Source organism: Silurus aristotelis (assembly GCF_946808225.1).
Source record: "Silurus aristotelis genome assembly, chromosome: 1".
NCBI lineage: Eukaryota > Metazoa > Chordata > Actinopteri > Siluriformes > Siluridae > Silurus > Silurus aristotelis.
In genome coordinates, this window is record NC_139574.1 from 14,801,950 (window position 1) to 14,823,466 (window position 21,517).

General features: G+C 36.4%; 1 protein-coding gene across 2 annotated transcripts in view; it reads left to right on the forward strand.

Annotated features, from left to right (window-relative positions):
- The window catches only part of tsnare1 (T-SNARE Domain Containing 1), a 229,432-nt gene that overhangs the window by 138,541 nt on the left and 69,374 nt on the right, over positions 1-21,517 (forward strand). For both annotated transcript variants that reach the window (XM_083548755.1, XM_083548754.1), the window contains exons 3-4: positions 11,176-11,253; positions 11,339-11,408. In XM_083548755.1, the coding sequence (XP_083404881.1) occupies positions 11,176-11,253; positions 11,339-11,408 (148 nt within the window). The remainder of the gene's footprint in view (positions 1-11,175; positions 11,254-11,338; positions 11,409-21,517) is intronic.

The window sequence follows — 21,517 nt, forward strand, 5'->3', positions numbered from 1 at the left end:
ATATATATATATATATATATATATATATATATATATATATATATATATATATATATATATATATATATATATATATATATATATATATAAATCACAGCCTGACACTAATTGCAATGGTATTATTTGAGTTAATAAAGTAAGATCTAATTAGCATTGTACAATGTAGTGCATAGAATGTAAGGTGAGGTTTTTCATACATAGACTGAAACATGGTGTATATAATAGTAAAACTGTCTGTGTGTCCGTATGTGTATTGTGAAAATCACGTGAAAAAAAAAAAAATAATGAAACTGAAATGATCTGAAAGTTAACATGTGGTGTTTAAAATCAAAGTATTCACATAAGAAAAATTCACATTTCCTTTGTTACCTTATTATTATTGATGTACACCCAATTTAATGAGGTACCCTGAATAGAAGTTTTGAGGTAGTTTGATGACTTGTCTCTCTGGAGCCAAACATAATAACTCTTTGCAGAATCTATCAGTTGCTAAATAACTTCAATTTAAATTTTGCCACACATAAAATCATACACATTATGGCATGCAGTGAAATGCTTATAAACACCAGTAAACAAAATGTTGTCTGGGCAGTCATCATCTTTTAAAGAATCCCTAATAAACTACTATGAACACTTATGTGCTTGATATTTAAATTAGAATATATGTACAGTACCTTCTAAAAAAAAAATCATATACTGCAGGAACAAGAATATGAGAAAAGTAGGCACTTACAAAGTACTCCACATCGAAGATACATTCTTACTGTGTTCAGTTTAATGCCTGAGCAGTGGGTTAATAAGGCCACTACACTTTTTCACCACTGATTATAAATCACACGATGCCATAATCCAGTTTTACTGCAAAGAGCTGAGCTGAACTTTGGCTACTCCAAATAACTTCCCAAAACTGGCCTTACAATTTGGTTATGTACAGTGTTGCTAAAATAGCAGTCGAAAGTTTGTCCTTTGAGTAGAGGTGTGTGTGTGTTTGTGTGTGTGTTTGTGTGTGTGTGTGCACGCTGAAAATGCCATGCAGCAAAACAAAACCAGGTTAAAAATCACTCTAAAGGCATAGCACAGCTCAAAAGTGAAAAGTGAGGTGAGAGAGGTTTTGGATGGGGAATGCAGCTGTGAAACTTGGTGCTGCTGCTATCTCAGATTCCCAGTAGTTTGTGGGGTTTGGTGTATCATCGCCTTTCTAGAGTTCACTGGCCCTTGGGGAATCAGGAAAGATAGCAAGGCTGAAGTTTAACAGTAGTGTAAATTGCCTTGGAGAGCTCCCTGAAACTGCTTCTTCTTCTCCTCTTTCAGCAAGAGGCATTTTTACTTCCCTGCATCAAACCCACCAGCTGTGGGGGCTCTCTGTAATCAGTGGGTTCCAGCCCTGAGTAATTCTACCTAGCCCCACCTCAGACATACACTATCTGCATCTGTTTTTGGGTGACAGTTCTGCTGTTGATACCTGCTGTCTCGTTTGTTTGAATCAGTTGAATCAAGCCACGGCTTGCTCATCAGGGACAAACGCACACCATTCACCTTCACTTTTGTTTTCTGTAAAGCTGCTTTGAGACAATGTCTGTTGTGAAAAGCGCTATACAAATAAACTTGACTTGACTTGACTTGACTTACCCGACTCAAGTTCAGAATTAATACTTGTTTAATAAACTTTCTTTCAGCTTCTCCCATTAGGGGTCGCCACAGCGGACCATCCGCATGTTTGATTTGGCATGTTTTTACGCTGGATGCCCTTTCTAACACAACCCTCCCCATTTATCCGGGCTTGGGACACGCACTAAGAGTGGCTGGGGTTGGTTCCCTGACCGGGGAACGAACCCGGGCCGCAGCGGTGAGAGCGCCGCATCCTAACCACTAGACCACCAGGGAAATTAATACTTGTTTAATAACATGACAAAAACATTACAAATTAAAATAAAATACAAAGCTACTCACCAGAGTGTCAGAGAACCACCAGCCAGGCCTCCCTCCTTCACTCAACACTCTCGCTCAGCTTCTCCCTCCTACTAATCATCTACACCTGTCTCCCATTTACCTGTCCACTTTATAAGGTCCCTGTTCCCCTTCACTCACGGTCCAGGTTACTACCATAGATCATTCCGGACTATCTACTGCTCTGTTCCCTGTGCTCCCATGCTCCTGGCTACGCTTCGCAGGAAGCACTCAGTTAAGTGTATCATTTGCTCCAGTCACATTTCAAACTCTGTGTTTGTTTGTTTAGACAAAATAAAGACATTCTGTTTTACTCCCGGTTTCTGAGGCATGGTCTATCTGTGACACAGAGATGCAGACTCATAATTTGCACCGCTCCTCAGATGCTGTAAGCCAGTGGTACCCCTGGTACTTTCAATGGTCTGGAAGTGGAGAACAAACCCTTTCCTGGGCTGAGACAAGCTAGATAGCTTTGGGGTTGGGCGACCTCTCCTCACGATGTCTAGCTTTTTTTGAAAATGTTTTTTTAAGTATGTCCAAGACCAAATCAATGTATTTTCCTCTGTAGGCGTAAAAAAAGTCTAACTCAGATGTATTCTTGTGTGCAGATCGCTACACACGTGTTTTTGCCAGTCAAACTTTGCTGTAACAGTTTTCTTCTGACCAACAAATCAGAGGACGGAAAAATGCTGACGCAACTCTGGGCCAGCTAGCTGCCCTGTGAGGCAAACATGAAATCTGATTGGTTAAAAAAAAAAGCAGACCCGTTGGTAATATTTTCAATGGTAAAAGTGCCAGCACTACAGACTTTGCTGGCCCTGGGCAGATTAGATTTACATAAACACATAGAGGCTGAAATCTGAATGGACAAAAAATTTAACATACACATACACGTACTGGAAGCAGTGCAGCAAAGAGAAACTCTACGAAATGAAGAGAACTAACTGTTATGAATAAATTATTACAATTTCATGGAACAAATATTAGAATTTAGGTTGTAAATGTAGGTCAGCCTAAATTCTTTTTTTTTTCTGCAAAATAATGTTTTTTTTTTTTCGGAAATGCCTTAGTTAATTGGTGGAAAAGGTGTTCTGGTAGCGTGGTATAGACAGGACAAAAACTCCTTCAACTGTTGAGCAGTGAAGATGACATTATTTCAGAATTGTTCAATTGTTTATAAATTGTTCTCTAATTTTGATCGCCAGTGTGTGTGTGTGTGTGTGTGTGTGTGTGTGTGTGTGTATATATATAAGTGCAAAGTTGCATTTACTATATTATTCTACTTGTACAGTAGTTTATACTTTATTTGAAGACTATTTAAAACTATTGTGATTGTGGCCATTGTATGATGAAGATGTAACAGATGGACATAACTTAGAAATAGAGAATCAAAGCAGTATTGCATATTCCCTAGTGGCTCTTGGAAGTACTCCTTTACAGCAGTGTTTGTCCCTTCAATGATTCATAATGTCTTGAAAAGTAGCAGTTGCTTTTTTTTTTGGCAAGAAAAAAAACTTATATAGTAATGCTGAGGAAAATGGAGCCTTTTCAAAGAGTAAATCCTGAGACATTTAAGCAGTCCTAATACTTACATTCTCTGCTTGCTTTTTGATGAATTTGGGATTTTTCATCAAAGGGAGGGGTGGGCAGATACTGACCAAATGTATAATGAGTGGTGAGCTTTTGATTAAGCCATATTCTGGTTTAAGAGTGTAATTGAATGTGCTGCAGAATCGACATTTACAGTATCGATGAACAAGTCAGACAGGGCAAATGTTAATTCGTCCCCTGTATCCCAACAAAACCATGCTCATTCCTCTTCCTGCAGGGAAATGCAATGCATATAATGTGTGGTTAATGTGTTTGATACCAGTTTACCCTAAGTGTATAGAAATGTTCCATGCCCCACCTAGTTTCTTAGATTTGCTCATTTGTGAGGACCTGTAAAAGAAATAGGAATATCGGTAATGGCAGCCAGAAAGATCAATACTTCTATACTCTCATAGTGAATTGAATTGATCATGTGTCTCGGTAAATGGATAGAGTTGTGTAATGCAGAGCCTCATATTTCCAGAGACATCTGGATGGATTCTTGGTGCCATGATTATAATTGGATGAGAGGGGGATCTGGCCTCTACCAGGTCTCTGCAGGAGGTCTTTTAAACGAGTCACAGCTCTTAGTCACCTAGCCCTAGGTGACTTAGACACACACACACACACACACACACACACACACACACACACACACACACACACACACACACACACAGACCAGATGTAATAAGCTTTTTGTGCCTGATTTCAGGGGCATTTAGAATCCATTCTGTCCAAAAAGCCATGCATTATATACAAAACTGCTGTAGGAACACAAACGAGCAGGTACATGGCAGCACAATGTGCACTTCTCTTCCTCATACATATGCATTTGAAGAAGGATCATGCAAAAAGTGAAAAGTCAGCGCGAAAAAAGGGTTTGCTTTAGAAAAATTCAAATGTGGATGATTATATATTCTTTTTGACACATAAAAAAAAAAAACTAGTACATGACTCAATTAATCCCAGAGCTCCTCAAATATGCCATCCATTTTTTCTTTCTTTCTTTTTTTTTTTTTAAATCTTAAGCACTCTGGTAATGTGACAAATATGTCAAATATTTCTAAGGAAAGTGTGTTCACACTAAGCCTCAATGTTGGTACCTTATCAAACAAGGCAGAGAAATGGTCCGTAATGGCATTTTTTTATGTGTCTGGTGCACAGCTCAACTAAGAGCTTTCATTCATTGTGTAATGCTGAGCTTTTAGCAAGTTTGGGTGAACAACTTAAAATCCTAAAAATCTCTACTGATGATGTTTACGCATTTCAAAAGTGTTTTTCTATGTTCATAATCTATGTATGAATTCTACTACCAGAAACAAAGTCACTGGTTTGATTTGGACACCTGAACATGCTGAACATGAAGTTCATGTGCTTTTTTTAACATGCCATTCCACATTTTGTCCTCATTTGCTTGTCATAATAACCTCCACTCTTCTAGGAAGTTGTTCCACTAGATTTTAGTGTGGTTGCGGAGATTTGTTTATTCAGCAACAAGGGTGTTAGTAAAGTCAGGTACTGATGTAGGGTGAGGAGGCTTGGGATACAGTCAGCATTCCAATTCCCAAAGATGTTCAGCAGGGTTGAGGTAAGAACTTTATAGCAGGCCAATCACGATCTTCCACTCCGACTCATATAAAGCATATCTTTTTACAGGGGCATTGTCATGCTGGAACAGGCTGGGGGGCTCCGTGTTTAAATGAAGGGAAAACCGCCTGAAGAGGCAGGACAGAGGAGTAGGAATAGTAAGATTTACTATATCTTCTCCTCTATATTGACTTTTCAGATGGTTTACCCGATTCATTCTTACCTCTTACCTCATCAGGTTTTGCTTTCATTCCCAAACCAACTTTTAACCATGTCCTCACTGACACACTGCATATAATTGTAAAAGTCAGGTGTTCTAATACTTTTGTTCATATAATGTATCTACATCTGTGGTTCTTAATGTCAGATGAATCAAGTGTGGATCTGCTACTTTCTGCAGTGTATTCATTTGGTTTTATGGTCCATATTTGTCCAAAATATTTGACTATCCACGAAATGAATATTCGAATTTGATACCCTTTAAAACACGGATAATCAAGCATTCTAAAACGAAAAAAAGAACGTGACTCTTGAAAAATTCAGACTCTGTGAGCTGATTGACCAGGTCTGTTGATCTCTGGGTTTTTGTCAAACATGAACTTTGGGAAACATTGAATTATATTAGCTTGGAGGTTAACTTTACCTTTAAGGCTCTTTCTGATACGTTGTTTGGAACTATTGCACATATTACCTACATCTGCTCCATGTCTTGTTCTATTTATGTCAGGTATGGAATCTTTATAGCCTGGGTATTTATTTGTTGAATTAGTCTGGAAACACATTGATTTGCTAGTTGTTACTTTTCCAGGATTAACAAGTGAAGCTCTGAGGGAGTACTGTTCTTTTTTTTCTCCGATCATTAACATGACATATTTGTCAGTACTGGTGCAGATTGATGCCAGTGCTATGTTTTGCACAGTCTCTCTGATGTGCCTCTTTTACAGCTTTTTAGTTTTTTTTACAACTCTATCAGCTTCACTTGCTTCCCCGAGCTGACTGAGCTCAATTTATCTGTTGCCTCAAGTGTGTATATCATTTTATCAGAAGCATAACCAGACCTATGTTTTATTGGCCAAGTACACTTGAGTTAAGTATAAAAGGGATTTATTTTGAACTTTTACTGTTGTTTTATAGACATTACAACTACAGTCCAAGGACACAAAACACATTGGTGGTTTAACACATTATATTGCTATTCTATTATTGGACACCATAAATGAAGAAAAAAAAAAACAATAAAATAAGTATTACAGGTTATATAGGAAAACGGTATACAAGTAAAAATGTGGTGGTCTCACTACAATGGGTTGTCAATAGTAATTACTTGCTTGCCTTCTGACTCTAAAGCTGATCAGGTCCCTGGCAGAGGACACGCTTCTGACTTTGCTCCTTTCAACCAACATGTTGTAGGTCGTTTAGCTCATTGTTGGTTGCAGAGCCAAAAGCAGCCTGCTGTTGAAGCGGTGAGACAGACATGTTTGAAGTTGGTTAAAATTTCTCAAACGTCCGATATTCTGCTAGGCTTTTTTTTTTTTGCAGTCTAGAGGTCTGCACTTTAAATTAAAGCCCTAGATCGTTTGACATGAACCAACCTGATTGGTACTGTTAACTTTTTAAACTCAAACTTAATCGGTTTCTCGCAACGAATAACTTTTTCAAATATCTTGTATTCCATGATTGTATGCAACAGTCAGTAAACATACTTATTAAACCAAAACAATTTCATCAAGACACAGCAACCTCCTCAGCTCACAATAACAAAAGAGAAAAATAGTTACCAGTTATAAAACTTTGCTGGCTGAACAACAGGTGTAACATCACAAATTCCTCTTCTTCTTAATACAGTTTACAAAAACATTTCCTCATCGGCATGAGTTGTGAACACTATTAGAAATAAAGTCCCGGAAAAGGCAATAAAGATGCTTAAACTATGATGCCATAGAACCATTTTGTGTTCCTCCTCCCAAAAACCACTTAGAAGTGTTTTTTATCATACCATGAAGAACTTATCTGGTCTTGCAATGAACCATGTCTTTATAAAGCCACTCATGAAAAGGGTTTTATATATATATATATTTTTAACCCAATAAATACAGCCAGGAAGCAAAAATCTTAGAATTTTCTTACGTTTTTATTAAAATCAATGAAAAAATACAATATGATAGGTGTTTATTGTTTAGTATAATATTTGTTAGGCCATCTATTGGCCAGGAAGATATCAGTACTCCCACTGTCCTCTACCATGTCAAATGTAATGAAAGGGTTAAATTAAATCGATAGATACATTTTATTAAATATTTTTATCATTTGTTAGACCTATTTGGGTAATACAGATGTGTGTGTGTGTGTGTGTGTGTGTGTGTGTGTGTGTGTGTGTGTGTGTGGTGTGTTTTACATTTAATATTTGATTTTCCAAAGATATTATCTACTTAACTGTTCTTAATTTAACAAATGTCTTCATTCCTTCCATCCTTCATTCATTCACTCCCTCAATATGTGGAATCTTCCTTATTTTCTCCTTTGAGGAGAAATTCTTAAAGCTGAACATAAAATGCTAAAGAATTCAATGGCACTAACTAGCGTTAGCTGCTAGCCGCTTACTGGTTCGTGGGTAATGCTAGCACTATGGATTCTTTAGCATTTATAGAACAGAATAGGCTTTTGTCACATATACATTACAGCACAGTGACATTCTTTCTTCACATATCCCAGCTTGCTTGGAAGCTGGGGTCAGAACAAATATTATTTCCAGTAGGTAGTGAGCAGCCACAGTGACACTGCACTAACTGCAGTTTCTATTTATTTTATATACCCCTGTCATTGTTGTGTATGTTTTCAAGTTTAATAATAATTTTAAAAAAGCGCGAGGTGGAGACTGAAGAGACTTGTGGTTCGCCATTTAATATGTTCCTGAGGGAACTCAGATTTTAACTATCTATGTTCCGTACGCAAAAAAAATAATCACGTGTACCAAACTGAAATAATGATCATTCTAAATTGTGGTTATGTTCTTTTATCCACACTCATTCAGTAGAAGAATAAAATGGCATACATGTTTGCCTTGTTTGGTTTCCTGTCAGCCTCCAATTCTCTTTTTACCATTTTTTTGCTTTATCATATTTTGCACAATTACCTAACTAGCTACATTTACTCACATTGTGAGCAGGCTGACAGGTTGTGACAAAGACCACACAAAAGTGGGAGCACATGTGCAGAACTAGTTTCTCAGAATAAAATAATGTCACATATGGTAGAAGGCAGTTGTGAGCCAAACTGACAAAATCTTAAGCATGTTGTGAAACCACTGTAGATACAGTTGTTTAATTTCCCATGTGTATGCCTTATGATCAGATTTATTATTGTTGCATCATCTGAAAACATTAGGAATTGAACAGCAGGGTATTTGGAAACACAAACAGCAGATCTGTTGGTGTACAGAAACTCAAGCATCCTGAGTATTTTACATGAAAATAAAATATATTAATATATAGATCAATTTAAACATACTGGCAATACACAATGAACTGAAAAACATTTCAGCAGATTTGGAAACTAATAAGTTCTTCGGCATCAGTAATTTGGCAAAGCTGCCGGGGGTTATTTGTTTTCAAAATTAGTTGTGGTTTATATTTGTATTCTGAATAGCTCATGATAATGACTTCTATGGCTGAGTATACTATTACAATGTGCAATTAGGACAAAAGTATTGGAACACCAGATATTACCATCCATATGGGTTTTTTCACACAAAGTTTGAAGCACACAATTGTATAAGATGCCTTTGGATACAGTAGCATTCAATTTGCCCTTGACTTGATCTAGTGGTCCCAAAACTGTTCCAATAGCAGCTTCATAAAGATATGGTGTACATGGGTATAGAGCTCTGACTTTAACTATACAGTAAACTTTGGGATGAATTGGAACTGACTGCACCCTAGGTCTCCTCAGCTTTCATCACTACTTGACTTTACTAAAGTCCTTGTGTCTGAATAAGCACAAATCTCCACAACCTTATCCCCACATTTTCCCAAACGAGTGGAGTATATTATATCAGCAAAAAGAAATTGAATGTGGAATAGAATGTCCAAAAAGCATAGAATCATATGGCCAAATGTCCACATTATCCAGTCATTGAGGCAAGTCAGGAAGTTTTAAATGTGATTAGATAAGCATTTAATTTATTTCAAAAGTATTGTGATATTGGACTTTTGATCAGAAGGTCACAAGTTCAAATTCCAGCACCACCAAGTTGCCAGTGCTGGGCTCTTGAGCAAGTCCCTTAACCATCAACTGCTCAGTTGTAAGTTTTTCTGGATAAGAGCTTCTGCCAAATGTCATGAATGTAAATGTTTCAGAAAGCAGCCATTGTTCAAGCCTGCTTTGATTAGAATTTTTAAAATAAGAAAATGTGCAAAATAATGCAGTATTGTTTCTTTATTTCAACTGATTTTCAACCAAAATGCTAGAGAACATAATATATGTTGATATAAACAATGTTTAATTACAGCTGATTAAATAAGAGTTTAGCCTTAGGCAATTAAAATATTATACACGGCCTGGGATACGGTTATGAAAATGTGTGATGTCACAAATGTGTAGGCTGTTATGAGCACTCACAATGAATCTGCAAATTTAGCATGTATGCTCAGAGGCACAGCTGTTGGTGTATTGTATAGGAAGCAGAGGGGAAAAGGCACATTTCTGGATAGAACAGTGCTGAAGAGCAGAGTTTGAGGGGAAAAAAAAAAACTGTCTAATCAGGAAATTGGTGAGCAAGAGGATGTGTTTGGTTAGCTGTTTATTGGAATGATACCTGCAGTGTAGGTTACTATAGTTCATATATGGTGCACATAACATAAACTAATTTATTTGTAGATTGTTTGCAAAGCTGGTGTTTATACAACTCCTAATAGTTAAAACGATTTTCTTACCCCACAAGAGCTGTTGAGATTGTGTAAATAACTTCACTCAGTAAAGTAAACCTGGTTTGTTACCGCTTCAAATCATATAATTGTCTTAAGTTTCTGCAATATCATAGACAGATTACTTTGGAATTATATATTTCGGTTACACTAAAAATGTAAAATTGTCTTTTTATATTAACACCTGACAATCTAAAACATCACAAATTAGATTATAATTAAGATTAGCTATTGAATTTGGGTCAAAAATAATGGCACCCTATAAAAGAGGAAGCATTATTCAACTACTTGATCAAGTGATACACATAACTACAGATAACAGGGATCGGCATCACGTCTGCATTTAATATACAGTATGAGTTATTGGCTTATCTGATAGTCATGAAGGCACCGTTTTCTGTTAGGATATCCTACTGTTAATAAAAATGCATATACATGTCTTTTGAGTTTTGGGTGTTCACTGCTCCCATTTCCCCTCCAGTGTATAATGTCTGCGTCCTTTAGTGTTCTCCAGTACAAAACATCACTTTCTATTTTGCAGAGTTGTTATGTGTGAATGCATTGGGTGAAGAGGCATAGAAAAACAGCCTGTCAATTACAGTCATTTTGCAGACAGAGATAGACAAAAGCCTATAAGAACACTTACTGTGTGAGAGCGTGTGCACAACTGTATGTGGGGTCTGTGCTGAGAGACAAAGGTTGTGAAGTGGATCGAGATAATGGCTTTCTGTGATTACCCCATGCTGTGTGTGTGCGTATGAGTGAATGTGTGCCTTATATGTGTCTGATGAAGAATTACTGTAGCTATGCCCTCATTCCCCATTTGGGTCATGGCCAAGAAACTGACATCTGTCTATCCCTGTCTGATTCTGTCCTTGAGCAAAATTCAGCACTATTGCATAACCATTATAAAACCATGTAGAATGAGTTTGGTGTCATGGGAAATAATGTGTTGCCTTGTAGACGTACAATGTTAAGATTACATTTGCTGATATGGTATCAGTGAATGTGGTGGACTATAAGATTACCCAATTTTTTAAATCGTCAGTGAATTTCTATGATAAAAAATATTGTTTCTTTTATCTGACTTTTAGAAATATTAACAGTGTTTTTTTTTTTACTACAGCTACACAGGTTAGCTCATCAGAATTACAAGACGTGTTCCAAGAAGCATCTTCCAACATCTTCCAAATTAACGCTAATGGTGAGTGAAGAGGATATTTATTAGTAATGTAAACCACTGTAATGTGTTAAAAACTGAAAGGTTATTAATTCATACCTTTCCACAGTGGTCACATTGGAGAAGAGCCTTCAGTCATTGGGAACATCGAGAGACACGGCAGAGCTACGCCAGAGCCTGTAAGTGTTTATGCTCTCACAATGCATTTATTTAAGATCATGAGATGCACAGTCCTTACCAGCTAATACTGGATGTAGGGAACAGATTGTTGTGCAAAGCAAAGTTTTATTTGTAATGGTTCTGCTGTAGTATTGCCAAAGGCTATGTATTTGTATTGTAATCATACATCAGGAGGCAGTAAATAAAGTAGGACAGAAAGTAGGTCAATGAACTTAGCTAGCCGTATTAGCAGATGGCCATTAAAACTCAAATTAGGCCTATCAGAGCGTGGTATTTTGCAGGAAAAAAAAAGGAGCCTGCTCTGAATTCTGAATACTTTTTTCAGTAGCAATAGAAGTTTTATAAAATATAACCTGGGTGCATGTTTTGCTTTTAATTATGTTTTTTGCAGTATTTTGGTCATTTGTAAGAGCAAACATGCACATATTTTGTCTTAGAATTTCCCGTTCTACCAAATCCTGAAGGTGTTTTACTTAAAACACCTTCATAAAACCAGTTATTTGCTCATATGAGATTATGCATGATCATGCTGTAAGATTAGATATGATACTATTAGATTATGGATAAATTGTAGCTGTGTAGTGATGTGCATGATCATCTACAATAATCATATTGTCTGTGACATTCAAGTTGTTACTGATTGGCATTAATTGCCTCAAAGTCTGTGAAGAAAACATTGCACCAGCTCCACCAGCCTGGACTGTTGACACAAGGCAGATTAGGTCCATGGGTTCATGCTGTCGGTGCCAAATTTAACTCTACCATCTGCGTGCCTCATCATTGCAGCCTCAGCTTTCTGTTCTTTACTGACAAACGTGAAAACCAACATTGTCTTATGCTACTGTAGACCATATGCCTCAAGATTTGGCATGTTGTGCATTTTGAGATGCGTTTCTGCTCAACACAATTGTACAGATTGGTTTCACAGAATTACTGTAGCCTTTGTGTCAGCTTGAACCAGTTTTTTCCATCTGCAGAATTACTGCTTAATGAAATTTTTTCTTTATTGTTCTTTACTTAGTAAACTCTAGAGAGCAGTTAAAAAATACTCAAACCAGTCCATGATTTCATGCACTGCTGCCACACAATTGGATAATAAGATAATTGCATGAATGAAGGTGTAAAGGTTTTCCTAATAAAGTGCTCAGTGAATGTATACACTACAAACTAATTATTAAATATATGTATTTATACCAACCAACAATGTGTTCAGACATTTATTTATTATTCAGAATTCATTGTCCTCACAAATCCATGAGGCTTAGGCAACCAGCACAGTCACTGCCTATAATGATTTGATATGATGTTTTATATGTATATATATATATATATATATATATATATATATATATATATATATATATATATATATATATATATATATATATATATATACAGTACAGACCAAACGTTTGGACACATCTTCTCATTCAAAGAGTTTTTTTTTATTTTCATGACTATGAAAATTGGAGATTCACACTGAAGGCATCAAAACTATGAATTAACACATGTGGAATTATATACATAACAAAAAAGTGTGAAACAACTGAAAAATGTCATATTCTAGGTTCTTCAAAGTAGCCACCTTTTGCTTTGATTACTGCTTTGCACACTCTTGGCATTCTCTTGATGAGCTTCAAGAGGTAGTCACCTGAAATGGTCTTCCAACAGTCTTGAAGCAGTTCCCCCCCGAGATATATATATATATATATATATATATATATATATATATATATATATATATATATATATATATATATATATACACACACACACAGGTGCATTTGGTACCTGGGCCTTAAATGAGGACTTACCCAACTTAATCCACCTCTTAATACCACCACTATCACTTCGCAATTATAGAAACCATCAATACTATACAAAACGCAATATAACAATGCGTGGCATTACAGAGAGAGGGGGAGAGAGAGAGAGAGAGAGAGAGAGAGAGAGAGAGAGGCATTTTACATATGGAGGGTGAATACTATTTTACTAAAGCAAGAAACCCAGTTAAGACTCCAAACCTCTACACTACAACCGCAACTGTGCACCTACATCATCTGGAGCAGTTCAGAATCAATATTTGTCTAATAACTTGACAAAAACATTACAAATGTAAATAAAATACAAATCTATTTTCCAGAGATGCAAAGTCATAATTTACACTGCTCCTCAGAGGCTATAAGTCAGTGGTAGCGTTTATATTCAATGGTCTGGAAGTGGAGAACAAGCCCTTTCCCAGGCTGAGATAAACTAGCTAGCTTCACGTTGGCCGACCTCCTCACGATGTCTAGCTTTTCTTGAAAATTTATTTTTAAGTATATCCGAGACCAAATAAATTTCTCTTCCTCCATAGGCATAAAAAATTCTAACTCAGAAGTATACGTGTGCAGATCGCTACAGACGTGTTTTTTCCAGTCAAAATTTGGCTGTAACAGTTTCCCGCTGATCAACCGGATAATGGAATAACAATCAGATAATGGAAAAATGCTGATGCTATTGTGGGCCAGATAGCTGGCCCTGTGAGGCGAATATAAAATCTGATTGGTTAAAGAAACAGAGCTATTTCTCAGGGAGACTATTTTAAAAAAGCCAACAGTACAGACTTTAAAGGCCCTGGGCAGATTAGATTGACATGGCAGCACATAGAGACTGAAATCTGATTAGCCAAAAAATTTAACATACACGTACTGGAAGCAGTAGAGAAACGATACGAAATGAAGAGATTAAAAAATGGTGGGAATTTTAAGAAACAAATATAAGAATTTGGGTTGAAAATGTAGTTCAGTGCTATGGTTTTTGAGCCAGCAGAGAAGGCTTTGCTGACTGCCCTGACTGCCCACCACTGATATTTTATATTTTTATATATATATATATATATATATATATATATATATATATATATATATATATATATATATATATATATATATATATATATATATATATATAAACCAGGAAACCAGGATTGTAGTCAAATAAAAAATATTATCTTGTCAATATTATCCTAAATCTTTCATATAACCAGCATAAGAGGTTGTCTTTATTTGATGCAAAACCATACTATTAGATGTTTGATGCACTGCATATAAATCTATTAATGCACCTTAGGACATCACACTTTCTTTATTGTGACATAAATTTGTATATGTAAACTTTACACACATGAAACTTTACACACATCTCTGGTTTAGTCCAAAGTTGTGTTGTACATCATCAATTACCTTCCATTGTATAGGTTCATGGCCACCTTCTGGCATAACTCCAACACATAAATATGATCTCTCAGGTCTTCATTGGTGCCAAACCTCTTCACTCCTGGATATAGATATAAAACAGAACAAGCTGTCAGTGGCTATTTTATATTTTTTTATCATCTTATTCCCTTCAGACTTCAATTACTCTTTTTTTTTTCAGTCAGGCTGCCAGCAACTCCAAGATTCATTGCTTGTCTGCAAGTGGTCAAGCTGAAATGAGTGCATCTGTGTAAACTGCATTACACACACACACCATGTCCACCAGCATGTCATCAATTCTTTCAGCCTTTTCTATCAACCTGACATTCATGCACTGTCAAATTGCTTTTCTTTAAGATCATCAGTACAAATCTCCGGAGAAAGTGAATAGTGAACATCTGTGTCCTGCTTTCCCATCTGCTGCTTTGTAGTCGGGTCTGCTAAAACTAAGTGCTTACAGCATTATTGTGTGTGTGTGTGTGTGTGTGTGTGTGTGTGTGTGTGTGTGTGTGTGTGTGTGTGTGTGTGTGTGTGTGTGTGTGTGTGTGTGTGCGCGTGTGCGTGTGTGTGTGTGAGATGCACATGTTTTTATTGTACACTGGTTGATTCTTCCTCCTCTTATTATTATTATTATTATTATTATTATTATTATTATTATTATTATTATTATTAATAATAATATTATTATTATGTTTATTGTGTCTTATATATAAGTGCACATTTGTGTTTCCAATGTATTCATTTGGTTGATGATTTTATCTAACATGACTTACAAGTAAAGCATAAACACACTTATTGGATAAAGATCTTAAACATTCTGACAAGATACAAGTGCTTGAAGACTGACCTTCCACAAGCTGAATAGAACAGGGTAAGCCACAACTATATGGGCGCACACACAGTCACTCACACACACACTTACTGACACTTACTCATCCAGACAAGGGCACAGGGTGAACAACATCTAAACATGAGTTTTGTAAAAAGTGCTGTTTCTATACAGTGCAGCTGTAAAAAAAAAAAAAAAAAAAAAAAAATTGTCCCTACAAATCACTCCTGAACTTATGAGAAAAACATCTAAAATTTTTTACTGTATTTCACAAAGGCAGGCTGACTACTGGGATCCTTAAAATAAACTGAATTAACACAATCATCCTGAATCAGCACGATAACATGACACCCAGAGAAATTATGCAATTTGTAAGTGTTCTGAGGTCAAACTTTAGTTGACCTCGAAACAGTTGACCTAATAGATATTCTATAAAACATGTCCACATTATAGAGTTTATTATGGTGAAAAGGGTCAGGTCAAATAGTAACATGTCTTAGGTCTTGTGGATAAATGCATGATATTCAGTCTACAGTTTCTAATTCATAGAACTGAGCTACTCTGAAATGCTCTGTAACTCAGAAGGTATAGGATGTTTATGCATGAAGGCTTTATTGATAGCACCAGTACATATCTAAAATCCAAAATAGTGGTGCAGGCAATTATGTAAATATGATGAGGCAAACAAAGAATGGAACCAGATAATAATCTAAAAAGCAAACAAAAAAAAAAAGATAAAAAAAAAAAAAGGTCTAAGCTAATGGAGATATGAACAATATGCAAAACTCAACAACTAATAAACTGGCAAGACTTTGCAGAACACTGAGATTTATAAACAGGGAATTGGGGTTTAGAGGTCACATTAGAACTTGCAGAAGTATGAGTGTATAAGCCAGTGGAGATGGGTTGACATCCTGAGCTTTTGATGAACAACATTTAGCTAGAAAGTGCTTAGAAAGTACATGGGTGAATAAATGAATACATCAGGGGAAGTTAAAAGACTAGGCTAGAAAAATGGCAGCTAATGTTGTATAACAAAGTATGGAAAGATAATTAAGGACATTAATACAGACATGCATGGGCAAGTCTCATTTGAGTGAGTCAAATACCTTTTCTAGGAAAGTGTCTGAGTTAGCACATTGTTTTTACTCTCTCAACCAAAAGCCAGCCTTCGGCTTTGACCTGCAGTGTTTTCTTTTTACATTGTATGAAAAAGATATTATTTGTTTCTGTCTAGAGTTTATTTGTTCCTAGTTTTGTCAATGTTCATACCCACATGCTCTGGTTTCTGAAAAGGTCGTGTCATCCATGCAAGCTAATTAATTCAATTAGTAACAGTCAGTGTGTTTAATGAAGGTGGTGGGATTCAGAATAAATAATGTATGCTATTGGTACATCATATCACTTTTTTTTTTTTTGTATGTTGGTAAAATTTTAATGAAAATCATTAGCTTGGACACATCATCTTTGGTGTAATAAAGGTTTTTTTTCCACTTTCTCACATATTATCTAACTTACAGTAGCTAAATGATGTATGCATGATGTAAATTCTTTTAATAATAATAATAATACTTAAGTCATATATCTCCTATATATCTGTCTTTAACAGCAAAAGCACTTTACAATGTAAGGCTTTTCAGAACTGCACCAAAATTTCAGCTGCATCAGTAGTTGTTGGATGTGAAGTGTGAGGCCAAGTGCTGCTTGAGTAATTACCTTAAGAATGTTCGATTGACCTGTCAGCTGATCTGATGGATTTCTGACGTGTCTAAAATTTTGGTTAGCGTTCTTGCAGTGTGAGCAGCCTTGGAACTCCATTTCTTGTAGCTGTTGAATTTATTTATTTATTTATTTTTATTTATTTATTTTTTTTAGGAAATTGGATGTTTCAGTGCAGGGCAACAATGATGATGTTGCAGGGATGTTAGGGTGAAGCTCTACCAGCAAGATAACTTTTGGCTTCTATGATATCTGTATATATGATATTTCTTTGACATTGTAACATAGAATAATGAGAAAAATAAAAGGCCAAGCCTGCTCAGACAGACAGACAGACAGACAGACAGACAGACAGACAGACAGACAGACAGACAGACAGACAGACAGACAGACAGACAGACAGACAAACAGATCTAAGTGGACTTAAAGTGAAAGTGCAGTTTAAACATGGTCACCACTGTTAAAAATGTTCGGGCCGTAAAAAAGCGGCAGTGCATATAGTGTAGACTCTCACCCAATGATATATTTTAACTCGGGTTATAGCATCACAACAGTAATATTTTTATACATGCAGTGTGAATGTCATCAAATAAGTTGTATTAAATTATAAGTTGTCCATGTATACCCCATTGCAGTTGAGTTCTTGAATCATAATCTGTTGAATGGTTGCTAAACTTAATGTTATAATAACCTGATTAACAACAGGTGATAAACATTTACAGCACTTAAGCAATATTGTATGAGCAACAGAGTTGTTCTGCCATAAGCATGAGACTAATAGTAATCACATCTGTGCTAAAATTCATGTGTGATATTGCTTTTACACAACAGATCCCTAAAGAAATTAGCAATATGGGGGACACAGTATTGCCAAATATTAGATTTTTTCAGATTATTTTTTGCTCCATTAATGAAAATATTTTCCAAAGAACCAAAACCGAGTAGCTGCCATGCAATATACAGACCAACTGACAGATAAAGGAAGTGCAGTTACCTTTTTAATGTTTTATTATCTTCAAGAGCAAAACAGAAAGACTGGTGAAATTAATGTTCATAGGTTCTATACGTTTCTGTAAGTGACGATAGGTATCTGTATTGCCTAGTGGACATAATATTAAATATGCAGCCTGGCATGAATTATTTTTCTTATTACAGCACATTGTGCTGCACATTATTCTTTAACTCAAAAGAATTGGATTTTGTTAAAAAAAAATTGCTACATTGTGTAAAATGTAATTAAAAGCAGAATGCAATGATTTGCAAATCTAGTAACACAGATAACATATCAAATGTTTAAAACGAAAAAAGGTACCATGCTAATGAAAAGGTCATTTTAAATGCTGCAAGGTCTCAAAATATTTGGGACGGGGCAACAAAAGATTTAAAAAGTAAGTGTTGCTAAAAAAGAAAAAGCTGGAGGGACATTTTGCAACTAATAAGTCAGTAACATGACATGGTATACAAAGAGTATCTTAGTGAGGCAGAATCTCTCAAAAATAAAGATGGGCAGATGTACACTCTTCTTCTTCTTCTTCTTCTTCTTTCGGCTGCTTCCATTAGGGGTCGCCACAGCGGATCATCCATTGCCATACTACTCTGTCCTCTACATCTGCCTCTTTCACACCAACTATCTGCATGTCTTCCCTCACCAAATCCATAACCCTCCTCCTTGGCCTTCCTCTTTTCCTCCTTGTTCAAACCATAGGGCAGATGTACACTCATCCAAATGACAAGTGAAGGCCTTGCATGTTTCAGTAACTAAACATTACACTGCATTTATTACAACAGCTTAATAGTACAAAATGTCCATCATTAAAAGAAAAAAATATGACAAAGGGGACCCAGGACTGTTGAGCAGCCAGAATCCTGTATCAGACATAAATGGGACATCATTCCTCATCAAAAACCCAAACAAATGGTCTCCTCAGTTCCCAAACATATATGAACTCCTGCTAAAGGAGAGAGGTTGCGGCACAGTGGTAGGCATGGCCCTGTCCTAATTTTATTTATTTTTTTACCCGTGTTGTGGTCATCAAATTTAAATAGTTTTTATTGAATTATTTCAGATATAATTCTTTTTTACTGGTCCATTTCCTCAGTTTCCTCATTTTTTTTTAACTTTAGTCCTTCAATTTCTAAATAAGCATATTCATATAATTATGAGGTTATACAAATTAAATTCTAAATTAATAATCAGATTATTGATCTTTAATTGGCCAGAATTCGTTATTTTGTCAAAATGCAAATAGAAGAACTGTCCTGAAGGTCTGTGCCTTGTACCCTGTAAAGATATGATCACCTGAAATTGGCAGTACAGTAATACTAAAATCTTCTTATTGTATTTCTCTGCATGTGCCAATGATAGTTTGGGGGGGAACGAACGCACCATCTGTCACTGCTTGGTAAGGCAATTTGCAGCTACATAATTTCGAACAATAACCTATTCTTGTATTAGTGTTTTCAAACTTTGTATCTTGCCAGATTCACAGGGAAAAACTTGAACATGATCAGGACTTACATTTTTCAACTTACTAAACAAATGATACTTTGAAGTGCCTTCAGGTTTAGGCTGGTTGCTGACTACTACTAGCCCACTTCTCTATTAATATGTGCACTATACAGTCCCTTCTCAATTAGCTCCAACATCATTACCAATGACTGTCTTTGAACGCTGTGTAAGATCCCCAGAAGACATACACTGTCTTTGTGTTTACAGTATCGACTTCATACTTTTTTCTTTTTCATTCTTCTGAATTTAGCATGGTGGTAAATTACTACAGAGGATCTATAGCAGATACAGACATTTAGTTTATACAGAAATTGATTCTCTTTCATACCAGCACCATATCTCAGCATCTTGATTTTATGTTGGGAATTCAGAATATACTATATGCTATCATTGTGTTTGTTTACTCCCCTTTATTTGCTCCCTCTGTCATGTTCTCAATTTTTAGAGAGAGATGGTTCGGTTAGTGCTCGGCGCTCCTTTCTCCTTGTTTCTCTCAATTGCCCTTGACTGAGCTCTCCTCTGTCCAGTTTTAATTCACCACGCCTATTCTGTCTGAGCAGGAGGCCAGACTACACACCTCTCTCTCTCTCTCTCTCGCTCCCTTTCTTCCGCCTTTTCCCATCCCTCTTTTGCCCCTGCTGCACCCCAGCCATGATTCTATTAGTGCCAGTTTCCACGGAAACCTCTCGGTTCCAGGGTCATACCTCCCAGATGGCGACTAGTCGCCCAGAGACACTGGCTGACTGATGCCCCCCCAACCACACACACACACACACACACACACACACACACACACACACACACACACACACACACACACACACACACACACTTTTCCCTGGTGTCATTGGCAAGTCATGGTAGAAGCTACCTCAGCACTAACCTAACAAAAATTCTGACTAAAGTGTCAAGACTGTCGTAAGCTGCAAGAAAGCCAAGCGAGGCCAAAGCTATTATTTGAGACCTACAGTTTCTGTGCAATGATTTAATAAGCACAATTTTTTGACCATTTGAAAGTGGGAAGCAAAAAATATTTTACCAAAAAAAACCTTTTCTTAGAATGTATCCAAGTGACATGAAACCATTTATCTAATTGATTTTTGCTCATATTTGTAATCAGGGAAAGACATCTACAAGTGGATTAATCATTCACACTCTTTGTGCTTGTTGCCCTATTATGTATTCTGCACTGCTGGTTTAGAGGACTTTCCAGGGACACTGCTCATCTTTAAGAAGTCCCATCATGCAACTTTCCATGGTAGGATCTCTCAATGTCAGTGCTTGCATACAGGGGCAAACCTGAAGCATCTTACATGATTGCATACACAAAATGTATGTTTTGTCAAATCAATTTTTAAAGAGCAATATAAATAATAAGGCTTTTAGACTTATAATTTGAGACTTGGGTCTATGCTGAGATTGCATCACTCAATTTTTTTTTAAAGATTTTTCCAGTGCACTTGCTTCTAACTGCAAGTGCCAGTCCACCCCATTCTAAATGTGTTCTTTTGGACTCAGATCTGTGACTGGAAAGGCCACAGAAGAATAGTAAACTCATTGCCAGCTTTTTTAAATCATTTTGATGAGACCACTGATTTGTAACATGGTTGTATAATTTTTCCAGTCTTCCAGTGTCCAGTTTTGTTGTGCCTGTGCCCCCAGCAGCCTCGGCTTCTGCTCTTGGCTGACAGAACAACTACTCAGGGTGTTGTTTTGCTGTTGTATTACATCCTCCTTAGCACATCTGTTGTGCTTTCTGCGATGTTTTTTTACTCATAACATTTGTAGAGTGCTTATCTGAGTTCCTGTAGAACC